Source organism: Brachyhypopomus gauderio, chromosome 12 (assembly GCF_052324685.1).
Source record: "Brachyhypopomus gauderio isolate BG-103 chromosome 12, BGAUD_0.2, whole genome shotgun sequence".
Lineage (NCBI taxonomy): Eukaryota > Metazoa > Chordata > Actinopteri > Gymnotiformes > Hypopomidae > Brachyhypopomus > Brachyhypopomus gauderio.
The window spans coordinates 9,447,373-9,468,722 of NC_135222.1; the positions used below are offsets into that span (position 1 = coordinate 9,447,373).

General features: G+C 50.4%; 1 protein-coding gene across 1 annotated transcript in view; it reads left to right on the plus strand.

The window, feature by feature from the left end:
* Positions 1-21,350, plus strand: part of cemip (cell migration inducing hyaluronidase 1) — a 69,584-nt gene that overhangs the window by 37,241 nt on the left and 10,993 nt on the right. Inside the window, 11 exon segments of the mRNA XM_077023028.1 lie at positions 47-185; positions 384-620; positions 881-1,060; positions 3,246-3,316; positions 3,536-3,631; positions 4,426-4,547; positions 4,737-4,884; positions 7,360-7,551; positions 16,532-16,701; positions 18,806-19,015; positions 20,397-20,598. Coding sequence (XP_076879143.1) covers positions 47-185; positions 384-620; positions 881-1,060; positions 3,246-3,316; positions 3,536-3,631; positions 4,426-4,547; positions 4,737-4,884; positions 7,360-7,551; positions 16,532-16,701; positions 18,806-19,015; positions 20,397-20,598 — 1,767 coding nt within the window.

Sequence of the window (21,350 nt, forward strand, 5' to 3'; positions counted from 1 at the left end):
GCAAGCTGCCATAGCTGAGTCACGGGGGGTTCTGCGTCCACTCCAGGAAAGCTGGTGATTGCTGACACGAACCGGCCCATCTTGCTGCGTACCAAGCACATTCTCGTTGGCAACAACGGAGAGCTTCACATCGGGAGTCCAGACTGTCCATATAAAGGAAACCTCACCATCTCCCTCTACGGCAGGTAAGTCGGCAGACTCACTGTATGGTCAGGAATGCTGACTGGAAGCTTTTTGGGTCTGTCATAAACTGGGCCCTTAGCACTAATATCTGCTCTACAACAACAACCTACACTTGAGAACAGTAGTCTTTACCTTTGTGGTCTCCTTTAGCTGACCAATAGTGTTTTGAGCAATGCTGATTCTTTATGGTATCCAAACAGGTCAGATGACAGGGATGGCGAGCACAGTTATTTTGGCCGAAAATATATCGGCGTAGGGACGGGCGGAACCCTGGAGGTCCACGGAGATAAGAAGCTGTCATGGACGTTCCTGAACAAAACCCTTCATCCTGGACAAGGCAATGAAAACAGCTACCACTTTGAGAGGAGCTGGGGTAACAGAGGCATCATCACTCACATCATCAACTCCAAGACGGGAGAGGTGCTCCACACTGATAGGTCAGTGCTGACGACTCTGATTGGTCAGTTCTTACCACTCTGATTGCTCAATGCTGACCACTGTGGTCACCGTATATTTGGTGTTTAATTACAATTTATTATTTTCAAAAGTCACTTGGTGTTGGGAAGTCAATTCCAGAAAAGTTCTTGACACTAATCCTTTGAATGCTTTGTTGGCTTTTGGAACTTTATATGGCCTCGTGACTCACATTTGTGTGCACATGCGGGTGTGTGTGTTTGTGTTTGTGTGTGCGTTGCAGATTTGACACATACCGGAGCAAAGACGAGAGCAGGCGTCTGGCCCAGTATGTGGAGGACGTGGAAGATGGACGGATCTTGGCCATGGTGGTAAACGATGAAGGCTCCAACAACCTGGAGGACTCGGCCAGGAAGGCCCTCTCCAAGCTGGGCAGCCGGCACTTCCACCGCCTTGGCTTCCGGTATCTATCTATCTCTCCCTCTCTCTTTCCTCCTCCTCCTTTCCCTCCCTCTCCCTCCTCCACTTCTTCTCTCTCTGTTCAGATTTTGCTCCCTAGTCACGTCAGCAGGTTTTTGAAGCAGGTCTCAGGGTGGGTGTGCTCCTCTAAAATCTGCTTCCTGGATGGAAAGACAAAGCAGAATCCGCACTTATGTGGATAAATTCTGTTCAATTAGACCTTCAGAACTGACTAACCTTCTGACCTTCTTTACTAACATGCTCATCCACCCAACATCTGTCCTCATTGCTTTAAAACATGATTCAATAAACAACCACAAAATGGTTAATTATTTGAGTCTTACATCATATATATAAGTCTGTAAGTCTATCAGCAGGACAGGTGTTGATGGAGAAAATCCCTCCTCTCACATGTCCCTTCCACTTGTCTCTTTGAATTTGCAGTCCTGACTTACAGGATGCTCCTCCATTAAGTTCTGCCAAAATGCACCTCCTGCAACTGTGTATCTGAACACAGCCGCCCCCATTTAATTACCAAGAGCATAAGTGGGTTTGGGATAAACTGTCCAAAACCAGCAGCCAACGTCTCAGAGCAGCTGCTTCTCAATCAGCACCAAAGCCCGTCACACATACCAGCTCGTGTCCGAGCCGGTCTTTAATAACGCGAGCAGATGGTTCTCTGGATCCATATCTGCCTCGGCATCGCTGGAGAGGTGCTGGAGTGGGTTCCTCTCACGCCGACAGACACTCGCGTTCCTCTCGCGCTCTGTCCTGTGCCAGGAGAACCCCCCCCACCCCCCCCCCCACCCCCCCCCCTCGCCGCTTCCTTCTCTCGATTTGCATTGTACGGTTTCGACGGCGCATGTTCTGTTCGTGCTCTGTTCTTCTCCTTCTCACGACAGACGTCACAAGGAATACGCCGTCCACGGAGTGATTTCAGGAACGTGTAGAAAACCAAAAGCACAGGGACAGTATAGGATAGAATCCGGCAGGCACAACAAGGACTTGTCCCTGTCAGTCCAGGCTTTGTCCACGCCTCCGCAATGCTTTCAGCGGCACGCGATGGACACGCATCGGGGCCGTCGGATGCACCGGCCGGTCTGAACGGGAACGGCTTTTTACACGGCGCAGTCTGACGAGTTGGCCGTACGAGCACCTTTCTGACAGGAGCCGAATATCTGGGCAGTGATTCAGAAATCTGCGCCAGAGTAAATAATCCAGACAGCCGACTGGGGTGGACGCTTGAGAACACGTGACTTTTCGCACGTGGTTAGATGTTTACGCAGAAAAGAAGCAGAAAATAAGGCTATGAGTTATAATGTATAATGTTACTGCCATCTTTCCTCACTGACCCTGCTCTAAAACTCACACCCACACACACACACACACACACACACACACACACACACACACACACACACACACACACACACACACACACACACACACACTCACACACACACAACACTACCATGAAGGGTTTTAAAGAAGGGGTATTATATGTGGTGTGCCTGGGTCCATATGCAATAATTTTGCAATAGCAATAAAATTAATAATGCAATCCAATGCTAAGAATCTAATTTACATATGTTTACCAGTGCCTTCCTCTGTGGGAAAATGAGAAGGGAAGGGAATTTTGTTTATTTACTTTTTTTTGTTTATTATCATTTTCCCACCGCCCTCATTTCACTCTCTCTCTCTTTTCCTCTCACCTATCCTCTCTCTCTCTCTTTTCCTCTGTTCTTTTGCATATCTATCGATCTGTAGGTGTAAGATTTGTTTGTGCTGGTTTAGCTAAATAGTTCAACAGTGCTGACACGGGTGTCAGGCCGTGTGCTCCTGAGTGGGGAAACTCTTGCGTTGTAATTACACTACCTGTCAAGAGAGCCTCTCACTCACTCCATAGGTCAACATCACTTACAGAGCAGCATGGAAGAATGTTTGTCTAGGTGGGACAGCTCACTTACTCTTGCCTATTTCTCTCCTGTACCTGTCTGTCTGTGTGCCTGTCTGTCTCTCTGGCTACTCCAATGTCTGTGTTTGTCTCTGTCTTTTGATATCGCCACATTTATTTTCAGTGTCCTTTTTTGCTCATGTGTCTTTTCTCTGTGCCTCTTCTCCCCATTTATCTCTATCTCTCTCTCTCTCTCTCTCTCTCTCTCTCTCTCTCTCTCGCTCTCTCTCTTCAGGCATCCATGGAGTTTTATCACCGTGAAAGGGGACGCGTCTCCAGCCGTGGAAGATCATGCCGTTTATCAAGGTGCTCAGCTATGCTCAAACAATCACCGTGCTGAGGCAGGCCTTCTCAAACCTCGCGCTCACCTCCATCGTGTGTATGTGTGTGTGTGTGTGTGTGCGTATGTGTGCGCGTGTGCGTGTGTGTGTGCGTATGTGTGCGCTTGTGCGTGTGTGTCTGTGTGTGTGTGTGTGTGTGTGTGTGTGTGTGTGTGTGTGCATGTGCACGTGTGTGTGTGTGTAGGAACAAAGGCGTCGTCCGAGGCCAGGAGCTCCCGCACCTTCCACTTGGGTTACGGTGAACACTTTACCATCACCACTGTCAGTCAGTGGGTGCAGGGTAAGAATAACCACCTCCACCCTCCTACTGACTCACCTCCACCCTCACACCCTCCTCCACCATGTCTCCACCTCCACCCTTCCACTCTCTACCCTCACAGCCTCCCCCTTCCTGCCATCTCATTTAAATGTTTTTCTTTTCTTTTCATCACGTAGCATAATTAATTAAAAGACATCTCACCAATTATCAGCTGCATCAAATCCTTAAGTCTGAATATCGTTTGAGCACTGATTAGAGAAAGATCAGGTAGGTGAGACCTGTGTGGTGTAGTGTACACTCCCTGTGTGTGTTCCCAGGGAGTCTGGGTAATGGCCCTCCACCTTACCAGTTTACTCCGGAACATTCTGTCATTCCTACATGTCCATTGTTTTCGTCTTTGTGCCGTTACGCAGAATCATGCTTGTGAAACCGAGCAGCTGGTTGTGTCGACGTCTTTGTATTGTGCGCGATTTGAATGCAGCATGACAACACAAGCGAAATCCCCTGTTGCTGTGCCCCGTGTCCAGGCAGCACACACAGGGAGGCCTTCAGCTCGCCATACAAATACCGTTTGACGCAGAGTTGCAAAGCAAGAAGCTTCCAGACGTAATTCAGACTAATATCCTTACAGATCCTTCTCAGTGAGGCAAGTCTGGAAAGGTAGCCGTGTGTGATTGTTGGCTTTAGTCTTCAAATGTGTGTGTGTGTGTGTGTGTGTGTGTGTGTGTGTGTGTGTGTGTGTGTGTGTGTGTGTGTGTGTGTGTGTGTGTGTGTGTGTGTGTGTGTGTGTGTGTGTGTGTGTGTGTGTTTTGCAGAGTCTGAGTGGACTGAGTGGTTTGATCGTGATGACGAGAGAGGATCGGGAGACTGGGAGAAGCTTTCTGACCTCCACAAGGCTTTTCCGGAGCGTCTGTGCAGTAACCCCCTGGATATGGAGGTAGAAACAGCAACGACCGCCCACACGTTGAACCAGCTACAGCAGCAGCTACAGCCCCCTGGTCACCTCTCCCCCACCACAGCTTTTAGACACCACTCATCATGTCTAACTAAAAGTGTCTAACAAACGGCTTGGTCCTGGTTGACCTTTGCAGTATTTACACTAGGTGTTCATGTCTTCTGACCTCAGGCTGAAACCCTCGATGGCATCCCCGCAAACATGACCGGTGACGTTTTTTCCAAGTTCGACAAGAACTATGGCCTGGTGTGCCTCAACAAAGAGCAGGCAGAAGGGATGTGCCACAACTACAGAGTGCGCTTTCTCTGTGGCAAGCTCGGTATGTATGGAACGCTTCACCCGCTCCACCCCCTCCACCTCCCCTCCGCCCCTCCGCCCCCGCCACCGACCCTTCCCCTCCGAGCTCCTCCCACGGCCCCTTTCATCCGAGCTCCGCCCTCGGCCTAAGCCTTCCCGGCTTGCCTTAAGCCTCGCACGTGTGTGTTATGGAGTCACGCCTGCATGAACGTGCTACAGTAGGATTTGGAAACCTGGCACCGCCTGGCGCGTGCTGGGGCCGGTCGTCCCCCCCGTCTCCCTGCAGTGCCGCCCCCACCTGCGGTCTAACAGTCACGGCAGGGGGCGAGGGGTGCAGAGGTTGGCACGCATGGGCAGACGGGAGGTCGGGGGGTTTCTCCGCACAACAAGATCGCTGTGGCGTGCCTGAGATAAGGAGATAAGCGTCCCTGGAGGCGTCGACGACCCTGGCTCGGGTTGGGCTGCTCTCGGGAGGGAGGGGGGGGGGGGGGATCTGCCATGACTCACCGACTTGCTCGTGGAGCTGCCGGCCCTGCGAGACGAGCGGGGAGCGAGATAACGATCGGCTCGTGGGGCGCCGGTAGAGACGTGCGTGTGCTGACACGGCACGTTCTCACCCCCGTCCGCCCCGGGCTGCGGCACGTCTCCTCGGCTCCCGTGATGTTACCGAGACACCGAGGTCTCGCTGCGATATCCGGGCTAGGCAGGGGATCCAAGATTGTAAGGCTGGTGATTTATAGTTTGTTTTGTTTGTTTTACTGATTGAATGAAGCTTGAAGGGACTGCTGGAATCATCTCCAGTAAGATATCGTTAGGGCTGCTGAGCTGATAATATATTTTCGGTTAAATTGTAGCTAGAGGTTATAAAAGCAATGTGGAAACGGTGGAGTAAAAGCTCTGCGTCATTTGCAGGTGATTTAGACATTTCCAAGAATGCATCAGTTTGCAAGGTCAGTTTTGATGGATGTCGGCTGTCGTCAACTCAAGCAATTATGCGGTATGTTCCATGTCAAACTTCGAGCTGGTTGAAGTGTATGCGAAATCACTTTTGAAAGTGCGAAAACACGTGTCATCTTATCTTTCATTTTCCCCATTTGTGTGCGTTTTACCCTTAACACTCCTCTGTGTGATGCACAACGGCCCCCTCAGACTGACATCGCATTTCGAAAAACAACTGAAATTCTGCACATTAATTTCAAGCCTCCCGCAGCAATCGTGATACGAGGGCACCGGAATGGAGTCATTTCCTAGAGCTCTGACGATATTTCACTTTCACAGCATCGCTCCAGCTGCTGGTCTCTGCTGTCGGCTCTTAAGTATTGTTACATTCTTTGAATGTACTAATGAATACAATTGTGCTTCAAAGCCGTCCCCTTAAGCAGGGCAGCAACTGCAGGGCTCCCATGCTATTCACACTGATCTGAGGCCTGCCTGCGCCTTTCATCTCCCGCTGAGCGCCATTGGGTCTGTGTGAGGAGGGCTGACCGCCGAGCAGCCCGTGGCCTCAAATTCTCCACAAAGACTCTTGGAGTTGAAGCAGCTCACGCTGAGCGTGATTAAGAGACGTTCTTTAGGTGCCGAATTGCTCCGCGTGGTCAGATTTGCACATTCACGGTGACTGAATGCCACAATCGATCACACCGCACGCGAATGGACGTTAAGAGAAAGCATATTTAGATTTCGCCGTTCTGCTAATGGACAAATCAGTCACGCCACACCCTGCAGATAATGGCCAGCCTCAGAGAGAGAGAGAGGGGGGAGAGAAAGAAGGAAAGACAGAGTTATAGAAACGGACCTTTGCTCACGTCATTCACCTCACCCTGGAGAGAGCTGGCCCCGGGCCAGCCGTGTGGGGTAGCGCACCCCATCACCACTTCGACTATGACATAATACATCTCCATTCTCATACAACCTCAGCATTATCCCTCACTTTTACTTGCTGCTCAATCTTTGTGACTAAAGCGTATGATTTACTCCGTAGATCAACATTCATTTCCCCCCTCGTTCAATTCTAATCTTGCCTATCGAGACGTTAGTGCGGGCGTATATAGAGCAGCGGTGGTCTGCATGTGTGATTAGTCACGCGCGGTGTCATTGTCGGCGCTCACACCTGATGGCCCTATTGTCCCTGTGTCCGCGAGGGAGCTTCGAGTGTTTGGAAAGGGGTCGTGTTTGTCGTTGTTTGTATCAAGAGCTTGTTGACTTGCTTATGGGCAACACAATTTGAATCTATTCAGTACTAAGTTTCTTTTATTCAGTAGTGGTTCATTACTGGAGGTTTATGCTTTCAGACCTGAACAGCATATGGTTATTATCCAGAACAGTTGGTTTGATATGGTATTATCATAGATTACAAGACTCAGAACAGAACAAATGTAATACAACCTATACAAAAACAGTAAAAGTACTGTTACTGTGTGTGTGTGTGTGTGTGTGTGTGTGTGTGTGTGTGTGTGTGTGTGTGTGTGTGTGTGTGTGTGTGTGTGTGTGTGTGTAGTCCGCCCACAGGCGTCCATCTCCATAGACACCATCTCCAACTGCAGCGTCTTGGAGCTGGCGGATGAGGCCGTGGGATGGAGGCCGGGACACAGGCTGGTGGTGGCCAGCACTGACTACTCCATGCACCAGGCTGAGGAGTTCAGCGTCCTGCCCTGTCCCGCCTGCACCCGCCACCAGGTCAAGGTGGAAGGTCAGTGTCCCGCCTCCTCGTGCTCACGCCGGCCCGCCCAGAAGAGGGGCGGAGCTTCCGTGTGTTTCTCGGCCAAAGAGGAATGAACGTCCTGAGACAGTAACGTCCTCCTGGAGCTTCCTGCTTGATCTAGCGTTAGCATTAGCACAGACGTGAAAGAACTGACATGGCACCACCGTTACTCACGTCTTGGAAAAGCACATGTTTCCAAAAATATATATCGATGGATAAGATGTGTATATAATACTTCAGATCAGGTGAATTTTGGATCGGACTCACCAGGTTTTCTGTTTGTAATTATGGTTGGTACGATGCAATGATGCCCATGACAGATATAAGCTGGACACATAAACCATAAGCTGAGGCCATGTGTTAAATTTAGCTAAAGTAATTCACTTTGTTAGCTAATTCGTCAGCCTTTCTGCTAATATGGTAGAGTTAAAATAGAAGTTAAAATAGCAAATTGACTGAATGCACTTTGGCTCTGTACTACGTGGACTGAGTGGAAGTCTGTAAATGGTTGTTTTGCCAAGCAGACCATCTAGGAGCTTGATGAGATGTCGTCATGGTGACACTAAGGGCTTGGGTGGGGGGGGGATGTTAATGCCAGAGTTGTATGGAGAAAATGGTGCTCACAGTAATTAGAGAAAATGTCCTTCTTTGAAACACATTTTGGGTTCATCTCGCTCTTGCGCTAACCTACCTATCAAACTGGATATGATTCTTCCTCTTCAGCTCCAGAAAGAATTTCATTTTCAGTGTTGAAAAGCTTCAGATTGGTTTAGCAGCGAAATAAGGTGCATGAAGTGTTTATGAGAAAAGAAACTGTCGGAGCTGAGATGAACTCTGAGGCCGTGGGGGTTGGCCACTGCGGCGTGTTCTCACCCTTGTGGTCGAACATGTGGACACGTTTCATTTCCACAACTGACTTTTAAAGTAATCCGAGGATTCGATGTTATGGAGGTCACCAAGTGTCAAAATGTAAATAAATGAGAAAAAAGGCCAAGCGGCTTTCACTGCCTTGGTGACATAAGCTATTAATATGCAGAAGCTGGACATGGCTATGCTGAGTGGAATCTTTTTTATAGCATGTTGTGGAGGCGTTGCCCTCTGACCCCAGGGCTGCCTCCTGACACGGGGGCGAGAGAACGTGGGAAAACACCAGCAACTTTTTTTCTTCTCCCTTTGCTGCATAAAACACGCCCACTGAGTTCAGCTATGACCTGGCACCCGGTCAGGAAACCATCAGTAAGCACAAATCAGCTGTGCGTTCGGTCTTAGCATGAGAGCATCTGTGTTTCTTTTAGATCACACACATGCCACAGGGCTGCAGAGGTCAGGTGAGTGTAAGATCTTTGAGTCTGCACCAGGACCTGGGACTCTTGAGGCCAGGGATGGGTGGATTACCCTAAGGCCAGACGTGCAGTACTGTTAGCAGGTTGTTCGTCTCCCGGAGAAGAGGAACCTGACTTGAAAACCCCGACACATACAGGTCACACCTCACTGGGTCATGTTTATGTGCTGATTCTGCAGGAAAGATTTTAATCCAGCTGTGGATCTCGGTTGAGATTTAGGAGATTATATTGTATTGTATTTATATGCATAAGATTCATTCAGACATAGTCGCACACACAAGCTCACACTCAGACCGGAACACACATACGTGTACTTGGAAATAGAATTTCGTCAATAGCAAATTTGTTTTGTGCTAGTGCCTGTATGACTCCAGCCTATCTAATTTGAACTCTTTGCATGGCAACACACACACACACACACACACACACTGTATGTGGAATACAATTCTGTTCAGGCTCATTAGATTTTTATTGCAGCCTTCCATTCTGTTTTCGATCCCTTTTCTGCACAAGTCTCCCACAGAGACAGAAGCAGAACTTAGTGCTCTTCCCTTCTAATGGGGTGGGAGGGAAATTCTTTGGCTTTCAAAAGGTTAAACAACCGCTGAAAACAAACACGCGTCCGCTGTCATCATCCAGCCATCCGCTATCAGGACAACGCTGCTCGGAAAAGCGACGCCCGTAATTGCTCTCGCCCTCGAGGTGTCCGGGTCGAAACCGCTTCTACTTTACCTGCCTCTCGTTACGCACGCAAATCCTCACAAGTATCTTTCCACGCCGACGCCCCATGCGTGCAAACCCGCGGGCCCCTCGTGTCCCCGAAACTGCTCTGTTTTCAGAAACCTCATTCTTTCTCATATTATTTTCTTTCACCACGTCGGTACACGTGCAGTGGTTCAGTTGTCAAATTCCATGACCAGAGCTGGTTAATCCATCAGTGCCGACGTTCGTTTCTTTGTCTTTTTCCGTTGCCATCTTGCTGTTCAAGGCGGATTTTCTTTCTCACCACATTTGTGAATTGGTAGCTAGAATCTCTGGATGGACAGCATCAGGACCCATTTACCCAGTACCCAGAAATACAGTTTTTTCTTCCAGAGCAATTTGTTCCAGCTCAACATCGGTGGCTAATCAGCGGTGCAATCTAAATGACTCGTCTGTGTTTTGCTGCACGGCCTGGTGCTGTACTTCTGTGTTCATAGCAATTCTCTCGCTGACTGCCATGGCTTTTAATGTAGAACGATGCTTTTCACATCAAACACATATGCGCCTTTGGCTTTTACGAGTTGTAATTGGTTATTTCGCTGCCCAAGGTGTATTTCATTCTGCCTTGAAAGCACATCTGCACAAAACCCACAAACAAAGGGAAAATAAACACAAGAGGAGGAGAGGCAAAGCCACATCTCGACTGGAATGAAGGAAGGCTCATGTGTTGTGGGACGTGGAAAGAATTTAGGAGGATCATTAGATGCTAATCTGATTAGAAGTGACTGTGGCCTCTTATGGTGCTGGAGTGCTTTGGCTGCAGGGAGGACCTGGGGGAAGAAAAACTCCAGCAAGAACTTAGGAGCTTTGCCTGCAACAGAGACAGAGGATGTCTGGGCTTTTAGGCCAAGTGACTTGAATGCTCTGGGTCCAAACCCCCACTTAGTACCCTTCTTAAGAAAAAGTAGCAGTGAAAGCACTCTTGGGTTCTGAGACTCATAAAAACGCATGTGGAACGAATGCTGTTCCTCGGCTGGCCGGAGGAGCCCCGACTGGAGAAATCCATAATTTGTTTTCCCCTCTTTTTATCTTTCATAACCTGTGTTGTTTTTCCATCTCTATCTGTTTAAACGTCTCCACCATGCCCCCTTGTGCTGTGGCTGAGCTCCGCCTCCTCAGATGCTCCGCCTCCTCAGACGTTCTGCTGCTTCTCCACACTCTCAACTTTTCACAGTAATTCCATGCGACATCTTTCCACCCAGCCGGCGACGTGGCTGTGTTTACAGTGCTGCTCCTCCATCTCTGCCTCAGAGTGATTCATCAGCACACACACGCTCAAGCTGTTCATTATTAAAACCCAATCAGGTCTATTCCTGGCTCTGAAGAGGAGCATAATTAAGAAAAGTTGTTGTCCTTGTCTGTGCCAAGTTTTTTTTTTTTTGTTTAGTTTAGTTTTGTTTTTGCTGGAGTACAGAGACTGATTTGAATAATGTTGTTGTCTAATGCCTGTTCAGTGTTTTGTGTCCTGATTTTGGTGGATTCTGGTGATGATGATAAAACAGTGGAGGCCTTTTTTAAGAAAGTCCAGTGAAAAATCGAGAGATTTTGGTTTGGATCTTCGTATTCTCCACCTGTAAGTGGAGCCCAGCATCCTGGCGGCTGCATTTCCCAGCATCTCCAAGCATCTATCTCTCAGCCTCTCCCAGTATCTTCCAGTATCTCCCAGTATCTCCCAGCCTATCCCAGTATCTCCCAGCATCTCCAAGCACCTATCTTCCAGCATCTCCCAGTATCTCCCAATATCTCCCAGCCTCTCCCAGTATCTCCCAGCATCTCCCAGTATCTCCCAATATCTACCAGCCTCTCCCAGTATCTCTCAATATCTCCCAGCATCTCCCAGTATCTCCCAGCATATCCCAGTATCTCCCAATATCTCCCAGCCTATCCCAGTATCTCCCAGCATCTCCAAGCATCTGTCTCCCAGCATCTCCCAGTATATCGCAGGATCTCCAAGCATCTATCTCCCAGTATCTCCCAATATCTCCCAGCCTCTCCCAGTATCTCCCAGCATCTTCCAGTATCTCCCAATATCTACCAGCCTCTCCCAGTATCTCCCAATATCTACCAGCCTCTCCCAGTATCTCTCAATATCTCCCAGCATCTCCCAGTATCTCCCAATATCTCCCAGCCTATCCCAGTATCTCCCAGCATCTCCAAGCATCTATCTCCCAATATCTCCCAGCATCTCCAGGAATCTATCTCCCAGGATCTCCCAGTATCTCCCAGTATCTCCCAATATCTCCCAGTATCTCCCTGTATCTCCCTGTATCTCCCAGTATCTCCCAGCCTCTCCCAGTATCTTCCAATATCTCCCAGCCTCTCCCAGTATCTCCCAGCCTATCCCAGTTTCTCCCAGCTTCTCTCAGTATCTCCAGTATCTCCTAGCATCTCCCAAAAATTCCCAGTGTCCCCCTCCTCCTCCGATGATGGAGACACTGCCTCCTTGCTTTGGTGTTGCTGCTGGGGCACACATACCAAGTTGTTCCATTTCAATCCACACACACACACACACACACACACACACACACACACACATACACACATGCACAGGCTACCACACACTCATTATACATGTGCATAGCTCACACTCAATTGAATCACTCATCACGTATGTACTCCTTGCATCCATAGAGAGGGTATATAAGTGTGTGTGTGTGTGTGTGTGTGTGTGTGTGTGTGTGTGTGTGTGTGTGTGTGTGTGTGTGTGTGTGGGTGTGTGTGCGTGTGTGTGCGTGTGTGTGTGTGTGTGTGTGTGTCTTCCTTAGGAGCTCTAATAATGTCAGGAGTGTCAGGGATGTTTTAGTCTGCAAACCCCTAATGATATGCATTGTGTGCCTGTAGATACAAGTACACACACACACACACACACACACACACACACACACACCTGTGTGTCTGAGCATGTGCCTGTGTGCATTCTTGAATAGCCCCCCGAGTCTTCCCCCGGGGGAAGGTCAGAGGTCACACTCTCATTACCTGTTGGCTGTAATTTTTCGCGCCTGTCCTCCAGAGCAGGGCAGACCGTGTCGTGTGCAGGAGATGTCAGGCAGATGGAGATGGTGCAACCCAGCGCAGCCTCTCTGCTCAGTACACACCTCCGCCGCTCAGTACACACCTCTCCGCTCAGTACACACCTCCGCCGCTCAGTACACACATCCACCGCTCAGTACACACCTCCGCCGCTCAGTACACACCTCTCCGCTCAGTACACACCTCTCCGCTCAGTACACACCTCCGCCGCTCAGTACACACATCCACCGCTCAGTACACACCTCTGCCTCTCAGTACACACCTCTCCGCTCAGTACACACCTCTCCGCTCAGTAAACACCTCCGTGGCTCAGTACACACCTCCGCCTCTCAGTACACACCCCCACCGCTCAGTACACACCCCCACCGCTGTGGCGAGGGCCCGCTGAGATGCCACTCAAAGATGCGGAGGGTGACGGAAGATTTACGCTGTCTGTCTGCGGCAGACCAGAGCCAGAACCAGATGACCAGGTGGTTCTGTCTGGCGCCCGAGAGCCCTGCTCTGGCCACCATGGTTGGGTTTCTGTTGTTGTTTAATTCGGTCTCATTTTAAAAACATGGTAGTCATAATGACAGTCATTAGATGTTCCTAAGCAAGCCTGAAGCGACTCATTTTACAGGCTCTGTTGTCACGATGGTACAATCAGCAGCAGTATCTGTCTCTGTGACTCGGTCTCAGTTACACACACACACACACACACACACACACACACACACACACACACACACACACACACACACACACACACACACACACCACTGACAGTGGAAGTGATTCTTGTCGACAGTATCATTACACGAGTGCTAGAAGATGTTCCAAAATGATGATAGAACTGCAATCTGCAAAGTGTGTACGTGTGGGGTATGTATGTGTGTGCTGTATACATTAAGCAGCACTACTTTACTAGAAATACTTCGTAGGTGTACAGACTCTATAATCCATCTGCTGCCTTGTGTGAGCAAATCCTCTTGTGATTAGAAAGCAGGTTGATACTGGTGTATGAGAGGAGGGGGAGGGACAGGACACAGAGAGAGAAACCTTAGAGCAGATGTTGATGTGAAGTAATCCTGTGTGTGTGTGTGTGTGTGTGTGTGTGTGTGTGTGTGTGTGTGTGTGTGTGTGTGTGTGTACTGGGGTTGTAGCCAGGCAATCTGATAGACCTGTAGCATCATCAGACAGGTATAGACGTCTTCACCCCACCCTCATCTCTATCATGCCGTTTCTACTTTTACACCTCTTCTCTTTTTTATCTGTAGGTGTATTCTTTCTGAGCCTGGTACTCTAAAACACGATCATAGAGCTGACGGGTTTGTTTATGTTATTGTCAGTGTGACAGTCTTGTCTAAAAATACCTGTGTGCCTGTAAATGGAGATGCTGTCATCTTCGATCTGTTTGCCTTGCTTGGCTCGGTCATTAGTCATTTATGGAAACTTCAGCAGCCGTACTGAACCCACGTACCCGGTGTTCTACAGGAGATGATTATAGATGAACACATCTGACAGATTTACTAATGATATATAAGACTGTTTTCATTTTGTTAATTTAGACTCACAGGGAATTAATTCTAACCTTTGTGTTTTTTCATTGCAGTGTGTGTGTGTGTGTGTGTGTGTGTGTGTGTGTGTGTGTGTGTGTGTGTGTGTGTGTGTGTTATAGAGAACTAGATTGTGTGTGCATCAGATCTTGTAAATACCCATTCAGCCAAGCTCTCACATTATTTTTTAGTCGAACTCAGAGTTGCTGTTTGGTTACCAATTTTCCAACACACACACACACACACACACACACACACACACACACACACACACACACACACACACGTTCTTACTATCACATGTGAGCACACATAGCAGAGATTCTGCTTGAGGTTCCATAGGAAGCATCTACTGAGGATAGATGCTTCTTTGCATCTATCTATGCTTTCTTTTATCCTCTTTGCCCGGGCCGCTAGGCTTACTGAACACCCTCTCGCGTTCAGAAGGGCTCGCATCTTGCACTCTCGTGTTTGTCTCTCCCGCTCAGCTCCTCAGCGCCAGCGAGCCCGCCAGCCGGATGGGCTTAGAGCCGCTGGACGGGCCGAGCGCGCTGGGATGTTTGGGAGTCACGCGCGGCCAGGCAGGAGGGCGTCTGTGTCCCAGGAGGATGTGACACGGGGCTGTTTCCTGTTTGTGATGAGCAGAGCCAAGCAGAAAGACATCCCTCGCTCTCTCTCTCCCTCTTCCTGTTTTTCTTTCTGTCTCTCATTCCACCCTCTCTCTGTCTTTCTCATTCATACGGCCTCTCATCCTCACATTCTTTCTTTGCTCTCTTCCTCCCTCTCCCTCTCTTTCTCCCTCCCTCTCTCTCTCTCATGGCCCACCCTTATTCTCTCTCTCATCCATTTCTCCTGCCTCTTACTTCAGTACGAATCATGGAGTTGTCCGCAAACCACACAGCAGTATCTCTGCCGCCTAGCAATGCTCCCTCTATCACACATCTCCATAACTCTTATGTCCTCTCTCTCTCTCGCACACACACACACACACACACACACACACACACACACACACACAAACACACACACACACACACACACACACACACACACACTGAGTTCATGCTGTCATATTGCTTTGCTCTGTGGGAAAATACTGAGTGGCAGCAGGTGTCATGCGTACACTGTGTACGTGTGTATGTGTGTGTGTGTGTGTGTGTGTGTGTGTGTGTGTGTGTGTGTGTGTGTGTGTGTGTGTGTGTGTGAAAGAGAGAGAGAAAGTTTTAATGGTTATAAGGTGTCAGCCGCTTCCCTCACTCGGTGACGGCTGGAAGAGACCTGACAGCGTGCGTTGGTGTATGATTGATTATACTGTATGTCTGTGAGGGGGGAGTTGGGGAAAATGTATGTCTGCCTCTGTGTGTGTGTGTGTGTGTGTGTGTGTGTGTGTGTGGATCTGCGTAAGCAGGTATGTAGTTAACACTGGGATGCAGAATATGCTGTATTTTCCCACGCAACCCCGCTGGGTGTCAGTGTGTTCTGCTGTCTCTTACTGTTGGGCAGCACAGATCTAAAACAAGGCAGAAACATTTTCACTTCTGTGAGAAGAGCTGTAGTGAGACGAGCTGTAGTGAGAAGAGCTGTAATGAGAAGAGCTGTGGTAAGAAGAGCTGTAGTGAGACGAGCTGTAGTGAGAAGAGCTGTAGTGAGACGAGCTGTAGTGAGACGAGCTGTAGTAAGAAGAGCTGTAGTGAGAAGAGCTGTAGTGAGAAGAGCTGTAATGAGAAGAGCTGTAATAAGAAGAGCTGTAATGAGACGAGCTGTAGTGAGAAGAGCTGTAGTGAGACGAGCTGTAGTGAGAAGAGCTGTAGTGAGAAGAGCTGTAATAAGAAGAGCTGTAGTGAGAAGAGCTGTAATAAGAAGAGCTGTAGTGAGAAGAGCTGTAGTGAGAAGAGCTGTAGTAAGAAGAGCTGTAGTGAGAAGAGCTGTAATGAGAAGAGCTGTAGTGAGATGAGCTGTAGTAAGAAGAGCTGTAGTAAGAAGAGCTGTAATGAGAAGAGCTGTAGTGAGAAGAGCTGTAGTGAGACAAGCTGTAGTGAGACGAGCTGTAGTGAGAAGAGCTGTAGTGAGACGAGCTGTAGTGAGAAGAGCTGTAGTGAGAAGAGTGTGTTTGTGAGTGCCTACATGGGTGCGTTTGATGGCTGTTAAATGTGCTTAATGGGTCTAATTAATGACTCAAAGACAACAATGACAACTCTGTGTGTGTGTGTGTGTGTGTGTGTGTGTGTGTGTGTGTGTGTGTGTGTGTGTGTGTGTGTGTGTGTGTGTGTGTGTGTGTGTGTGTGTGTGTGTGTGTAGGTAAGCCAGCGTTCCCACACATGGGCGAGGCGGTGGACGGCGTGGACATGCGGGCGGAAGTGGCCCTCCTCAGCAGGAACATCCTGATCCGGGGGGAGATGGAGCCCGTCTGCTATGGCAGCGAATCCTGCAAGTTCTTCAACTTCGACACGTTTGGGGGACACCTCAAGGTACGAGCGCTCGCTCGAAAGACGTCCTAGCCTTGAGGGGCGGGGTTGGGGGCGGAGCTGTGGGCGAGGGGGGTGAGCGACTGGCACACTTCAGCCGACGGGAGGCAGCGCCACCAGCCAGACGTTCACACCTCGTCACATGTCAAGCAGAACAACTCCGGCCTTCAGCGAGAGTGTGTGTGTGTGTGTGTGTGTGTGTGTGTGTGTGTGTGTGTGTGTGTGTGTGTGTGTGTGTGTGTGTGTGTGTGTGTGTGTGTGTGTGTGTGAAGGGGTCACTCAGGCAGCTGGCTTCTCTAGTAATTGCTCCATATCTTGCGGCTCCTTCTCCTCCTCACCTTTGCTGTCACGGGGAAGGTTGCTGCCTTCTCTTCACGGAGGGACACACCAGCACACCACACCAGCGTCGTGCCTCGCACCACAACTAGGTCAGTCCGGCTCATAATGACCCAGAGATGCGAAGGTCTGTAGAACGTGGGCTGCGGCTAATCAGTTAAGGAATGAGAACGCGAGTCAACAGCTGTCACATTCATCACGCTCTGGATGGCTACAAACAATGTGGATATAATTATGCCATTAATTTTGAGGAGCGTATATATTGTAGAATGATGGTCAGCTCAGTAATAGGAAATATGCCCGCGTCACTCCGGAGACACACGCGCTCAGAGGGTCTGGCACACTAACCCTGTTTTGAACGTCCGATCCAACGATTTCCTGCTCGGCGAGGCTGCGATTATGAACATCCGCAGTCGTGGCTGTTGGAGGCTTCTGAACGGCCCCGCCTGTCATCTCCTTCCACGAGGCAGCACTGAAACAATTACCCGAATGCGCGATCTAGGTCAGACCAGAACCTTGGCTGCAGAGAAGAACAGGAGAGCAGTCAGCGTCCCTGCAGCCATCTTCTCCTGGGAGACGTCAGGCTGCCTCCTCCTGCCTCAGTCCTTCTGCCCCCCGTCCTCCTGCCTCCCTCCTCCTGCCCCCCGTCCTCCTGCCCCCCTCCTCCTGCCCCCCGTCCTCCTGCCCCCCCGTCCTCCTGCCCCCCGTCTTCCTGCCCCCCGTCCTCCTGCCCCCTGTCCTTCTGCCCCCCCGTCCTCCTGCCCCCCTCCTCCTGCCCCCCCTCCTCCTGCCCCCCTCCTCCTGCCTCAGTCCTCCTGCCCCCCCTCCTCCTGCCCCCCGTCCTCCTGCCCCCCGTCTTCCTGCCCCCCCTGTCCTTCTGCCCCCCCCTCCTGCCTCCTGTCCTCCTGCCCCGCCTCCTCCTGCCTCAGTCCTTCTGCCCCCCGTCCTCCTGCCTCCCTCCTCCTGCCCCCCGTCCTCCTGCCCCCCTCCTCCTGCCCCCCGTCCTCCTGCCCCCCCGTCCTCCTGCCCCCCGTCTTCCTGCCCCCCGTCCTCCTGCCCCCTGTCCTTCTGCCCCCCCGTCCTCCTGCCCCCCTCCTCCTGCCCCCCCTCCTCCTGCCCCCCTCCTCCTGCCTCAGTCCTCCTGCCCCCCCTCCTCCTGCCCCCCGTCCTCCTGCCCCCCGTCTTCCTGCCCCCCCTGTCCTTCTGCCCCCCCCTCCTGCCTCCTGTCCTCCTGCCCCCCCTCCTCCTGCCCCCCCCCCCGTCCTCCTGCCCCCCCTCCTCCTGCCCCCCCCCCCCGTCCTCCTGCCCCCCCTCCTCCTGCCCCCCCCCCCCTCCTCCTGCCCCCGCCCCCCTCCTCCTGCCCCCCTGTCCTCCTGCCCCCCGTCTCCCTCGTCCAGGGGACAGGCCGGGTCTTCTGGATTTTCATATGTACTGGTGTAAAGATCTCATGTAATCTCAGAGGTGGCTGTGACCCCAAAGCTTTTGGGAAACGGAACTAAATGCATGGAAAGCTTTTTTACATCTGTAGCAGTTCACACTGTGAGGTGTGTGGGTGTGTTTGACTCGTCCCTGATGAACGGCCTTTGGTTCATTTTGAATTCTTCAGCTCTTTTCCACCTCTGTGGTGCTTGGTCCTGCTTGGCATGACAAAAAGCACGTTTTGGAAGTTCGTCTTTTATATATTTATTGTGGCTCCTCCATCTTTCTCTCTCTCTCTCCTTTCTTTGCCTCTCTCTCTCTCTCTCTCTCTCTCTCTCTCTCTCTCTCTCAGGTGGAGCACGGGTTTAAGGCGGTGCATGTCCAGGGTGTGGAGTTGGTTCATATGGGTCAGCAGTCCATGGGCCACTACCCCGTCCATTTCCACATGAATGGAGATGTGGACCAGAGGGGCGGCTACGACCCTCCCACCTACGTCAAGGACCTCTCCATCCACCACACCTTCTCACGCTGCGTCACCATACACGGCTCCAATGGCCTGCTGGTGAGGGGCCCTGCCATTGGTCCTCTCGTTTAAATTGACCAATCAGAACACCCGATAAGTGCTTTAGGAGAATCGGGATGCGTTATGGACGGAAAACTGCTGAATTGAATTCAGCAGATATGTGTGGCCACAGGCACAGACAGTAGCCTGCAACCAAAACATAGAATAGATTCTGAGATATGAATTCTCTGTCATTTGACAGTGTATTTATAGCCGCACCAGTCTGCACCTGGCCAGTCTTCTTGTAAGGATCATGCCAGAATCAACACTCAAGCCTAATGGTTATGTACCTGTAAACAGTGAGCAAATAAACATTTGAGTATCAGAGTGAAGGAGATGGGGAGAGTGTGTGTGCCCGGGGGACACTCACCCAGCCGGGGTTGAAGAGTTCACCCAGCCGCGTGCTGAAGGGCCGGTTTGCTGTAGCAACGGCGCTGTGAAGCTCACCGTCCTGCTCCTTCAGTGCACAAGCACACCTCCATCTGTCGCCCTTAGCAACCCGCCTAATAAGACCGCAAACGGCCACTACACATCTCCCCACACACACACACACACACACATCCACGCACGCACACATCCACACACACACACACACACACACACACACACACACACACACACACACACACACACACACACACACACACCCACACCCACACACACACACTTTGGCAGTGACACGTCATGTTTGTTCCTACAGTTTGGGTGGATGTTATAGTTTGGGTGGATGTTATGTTGTATAGGAGATACGGGGTGATCCGTGCTGTAGTGCAGGGGGCGTACGAGTTCGGTTTCTCGTCCTGCTAATGTGTGTGACGACTGCAGCACAAGCGTCCCTCCCCCCGTGGTAGTGGGGAGATACGGCGGGCTCCCGCCACACACTCCCTCCATCTTTACAGGCTTAATGGAACCAGTATCGACACGAACGAGAGAGCCTCAGCAGGCTACTGGGATAATAGTCTGGCTGCTTTTGCGTGGGATGCTGGGAAGAGTGGGGGGAGGGGCTTAAATGTTCCAGCTTCTCTAGGGCTCAAGAGCATCTGTGGAAGTGTTTAACCAGTAATGGCATTCCTGAAATACAGATAGCCACTTCTGACTTCAGTGTGATTACGAGCCTTTTGGAATTCACTGCATAAAACAACTGAATTCAACTCTAAGCTTATCTCTAAGCGTGTAATGTAATTTATTTTCCGAGCCAGCGGAGATCTTCCTTGCTTCCAGACGGCAGTCTTATTTTAATTACATTTACATTTCGCTGGCAGAAGTTATGAACACTCATAGTTTTAACATCATGTTACACTGCAGTAAGGCTCCCCAACCCAAACCTCCAGCCCAGGAAACACGGCTGCTGCTAACGCTGGGAATTCGTCCCCCACGGCAGGTGAAGGACGTGGTGGGCTACGAGGCCCTGGGCCACTGCTTCTTCACGGAGGACGGCCCAGAGGAGAGGAACACCTTCGATCACTGCCTGGGCCTGCTGATCAGGGCAGGGACCCTGCTGCCCTCTGACCGCGACAGCAAGATGTGCCGTGTCATCACGGACGGGGCGTACCCCGGCTACGTGGCCAGGCCTCGGCAGGACTGCAGGTGAGGGGCCGGACACGCACCACCCGGCAGCCTGGGGCGGGCGGAGGGGAATGCTTTGATGTTGTCTTGACACGCGTAAAGAACGACCGTGAAATGTGCCGCGCGTGCACGTGTGTGCCTGCATTTAGCACACAAACACACACACACACACACAAACACACACACACATGACATACCTCAGATGTCAGGCCAATTTGCTCAGCGTGCCAGCCCAATAATTCAAGTTTTACACAAAAGAAATAACTTGTAGCCTTATGTTTAGTTCAAGAAGTAAAAAAGAAAATCAATCTTCGTCTTCAAGTGTTGAAGCGAAACTGAGATCAATCTCCTAATCAAACGTGCATGTTGTCCCGTTTCAGCTCCCACTAAAACTGCAGTTTCACCTCAGCTCAGTATGCTAGAGATGTCTTCCAGACTCACTCAATACACCACAGGGATTATTTTTTAGCGATAGTTACCACGCATGTCATGTGGTTAATCTCATCTGGTTAAACTACCCTGACAGCTCAGAAAGCCAGCTAGGACGCAGGTCCTCTTGCCTTTACCAGCTCCTTGCCTGATGGGCACTTGTGTTTCATCCCACCGGCTGGATTTGGGCTCTCTGAGAAGCATTGTGGCTAATTTGAACACATTTCTATTCATACAAACGAAGCCTTTAAAAGGTTAGCATGGCATAGCATTAAAGTGAATGAATGAAGAAATAATTTTAAAAATCATCAACTCAAATAAAAAGCAGGCGTGTCAGTGT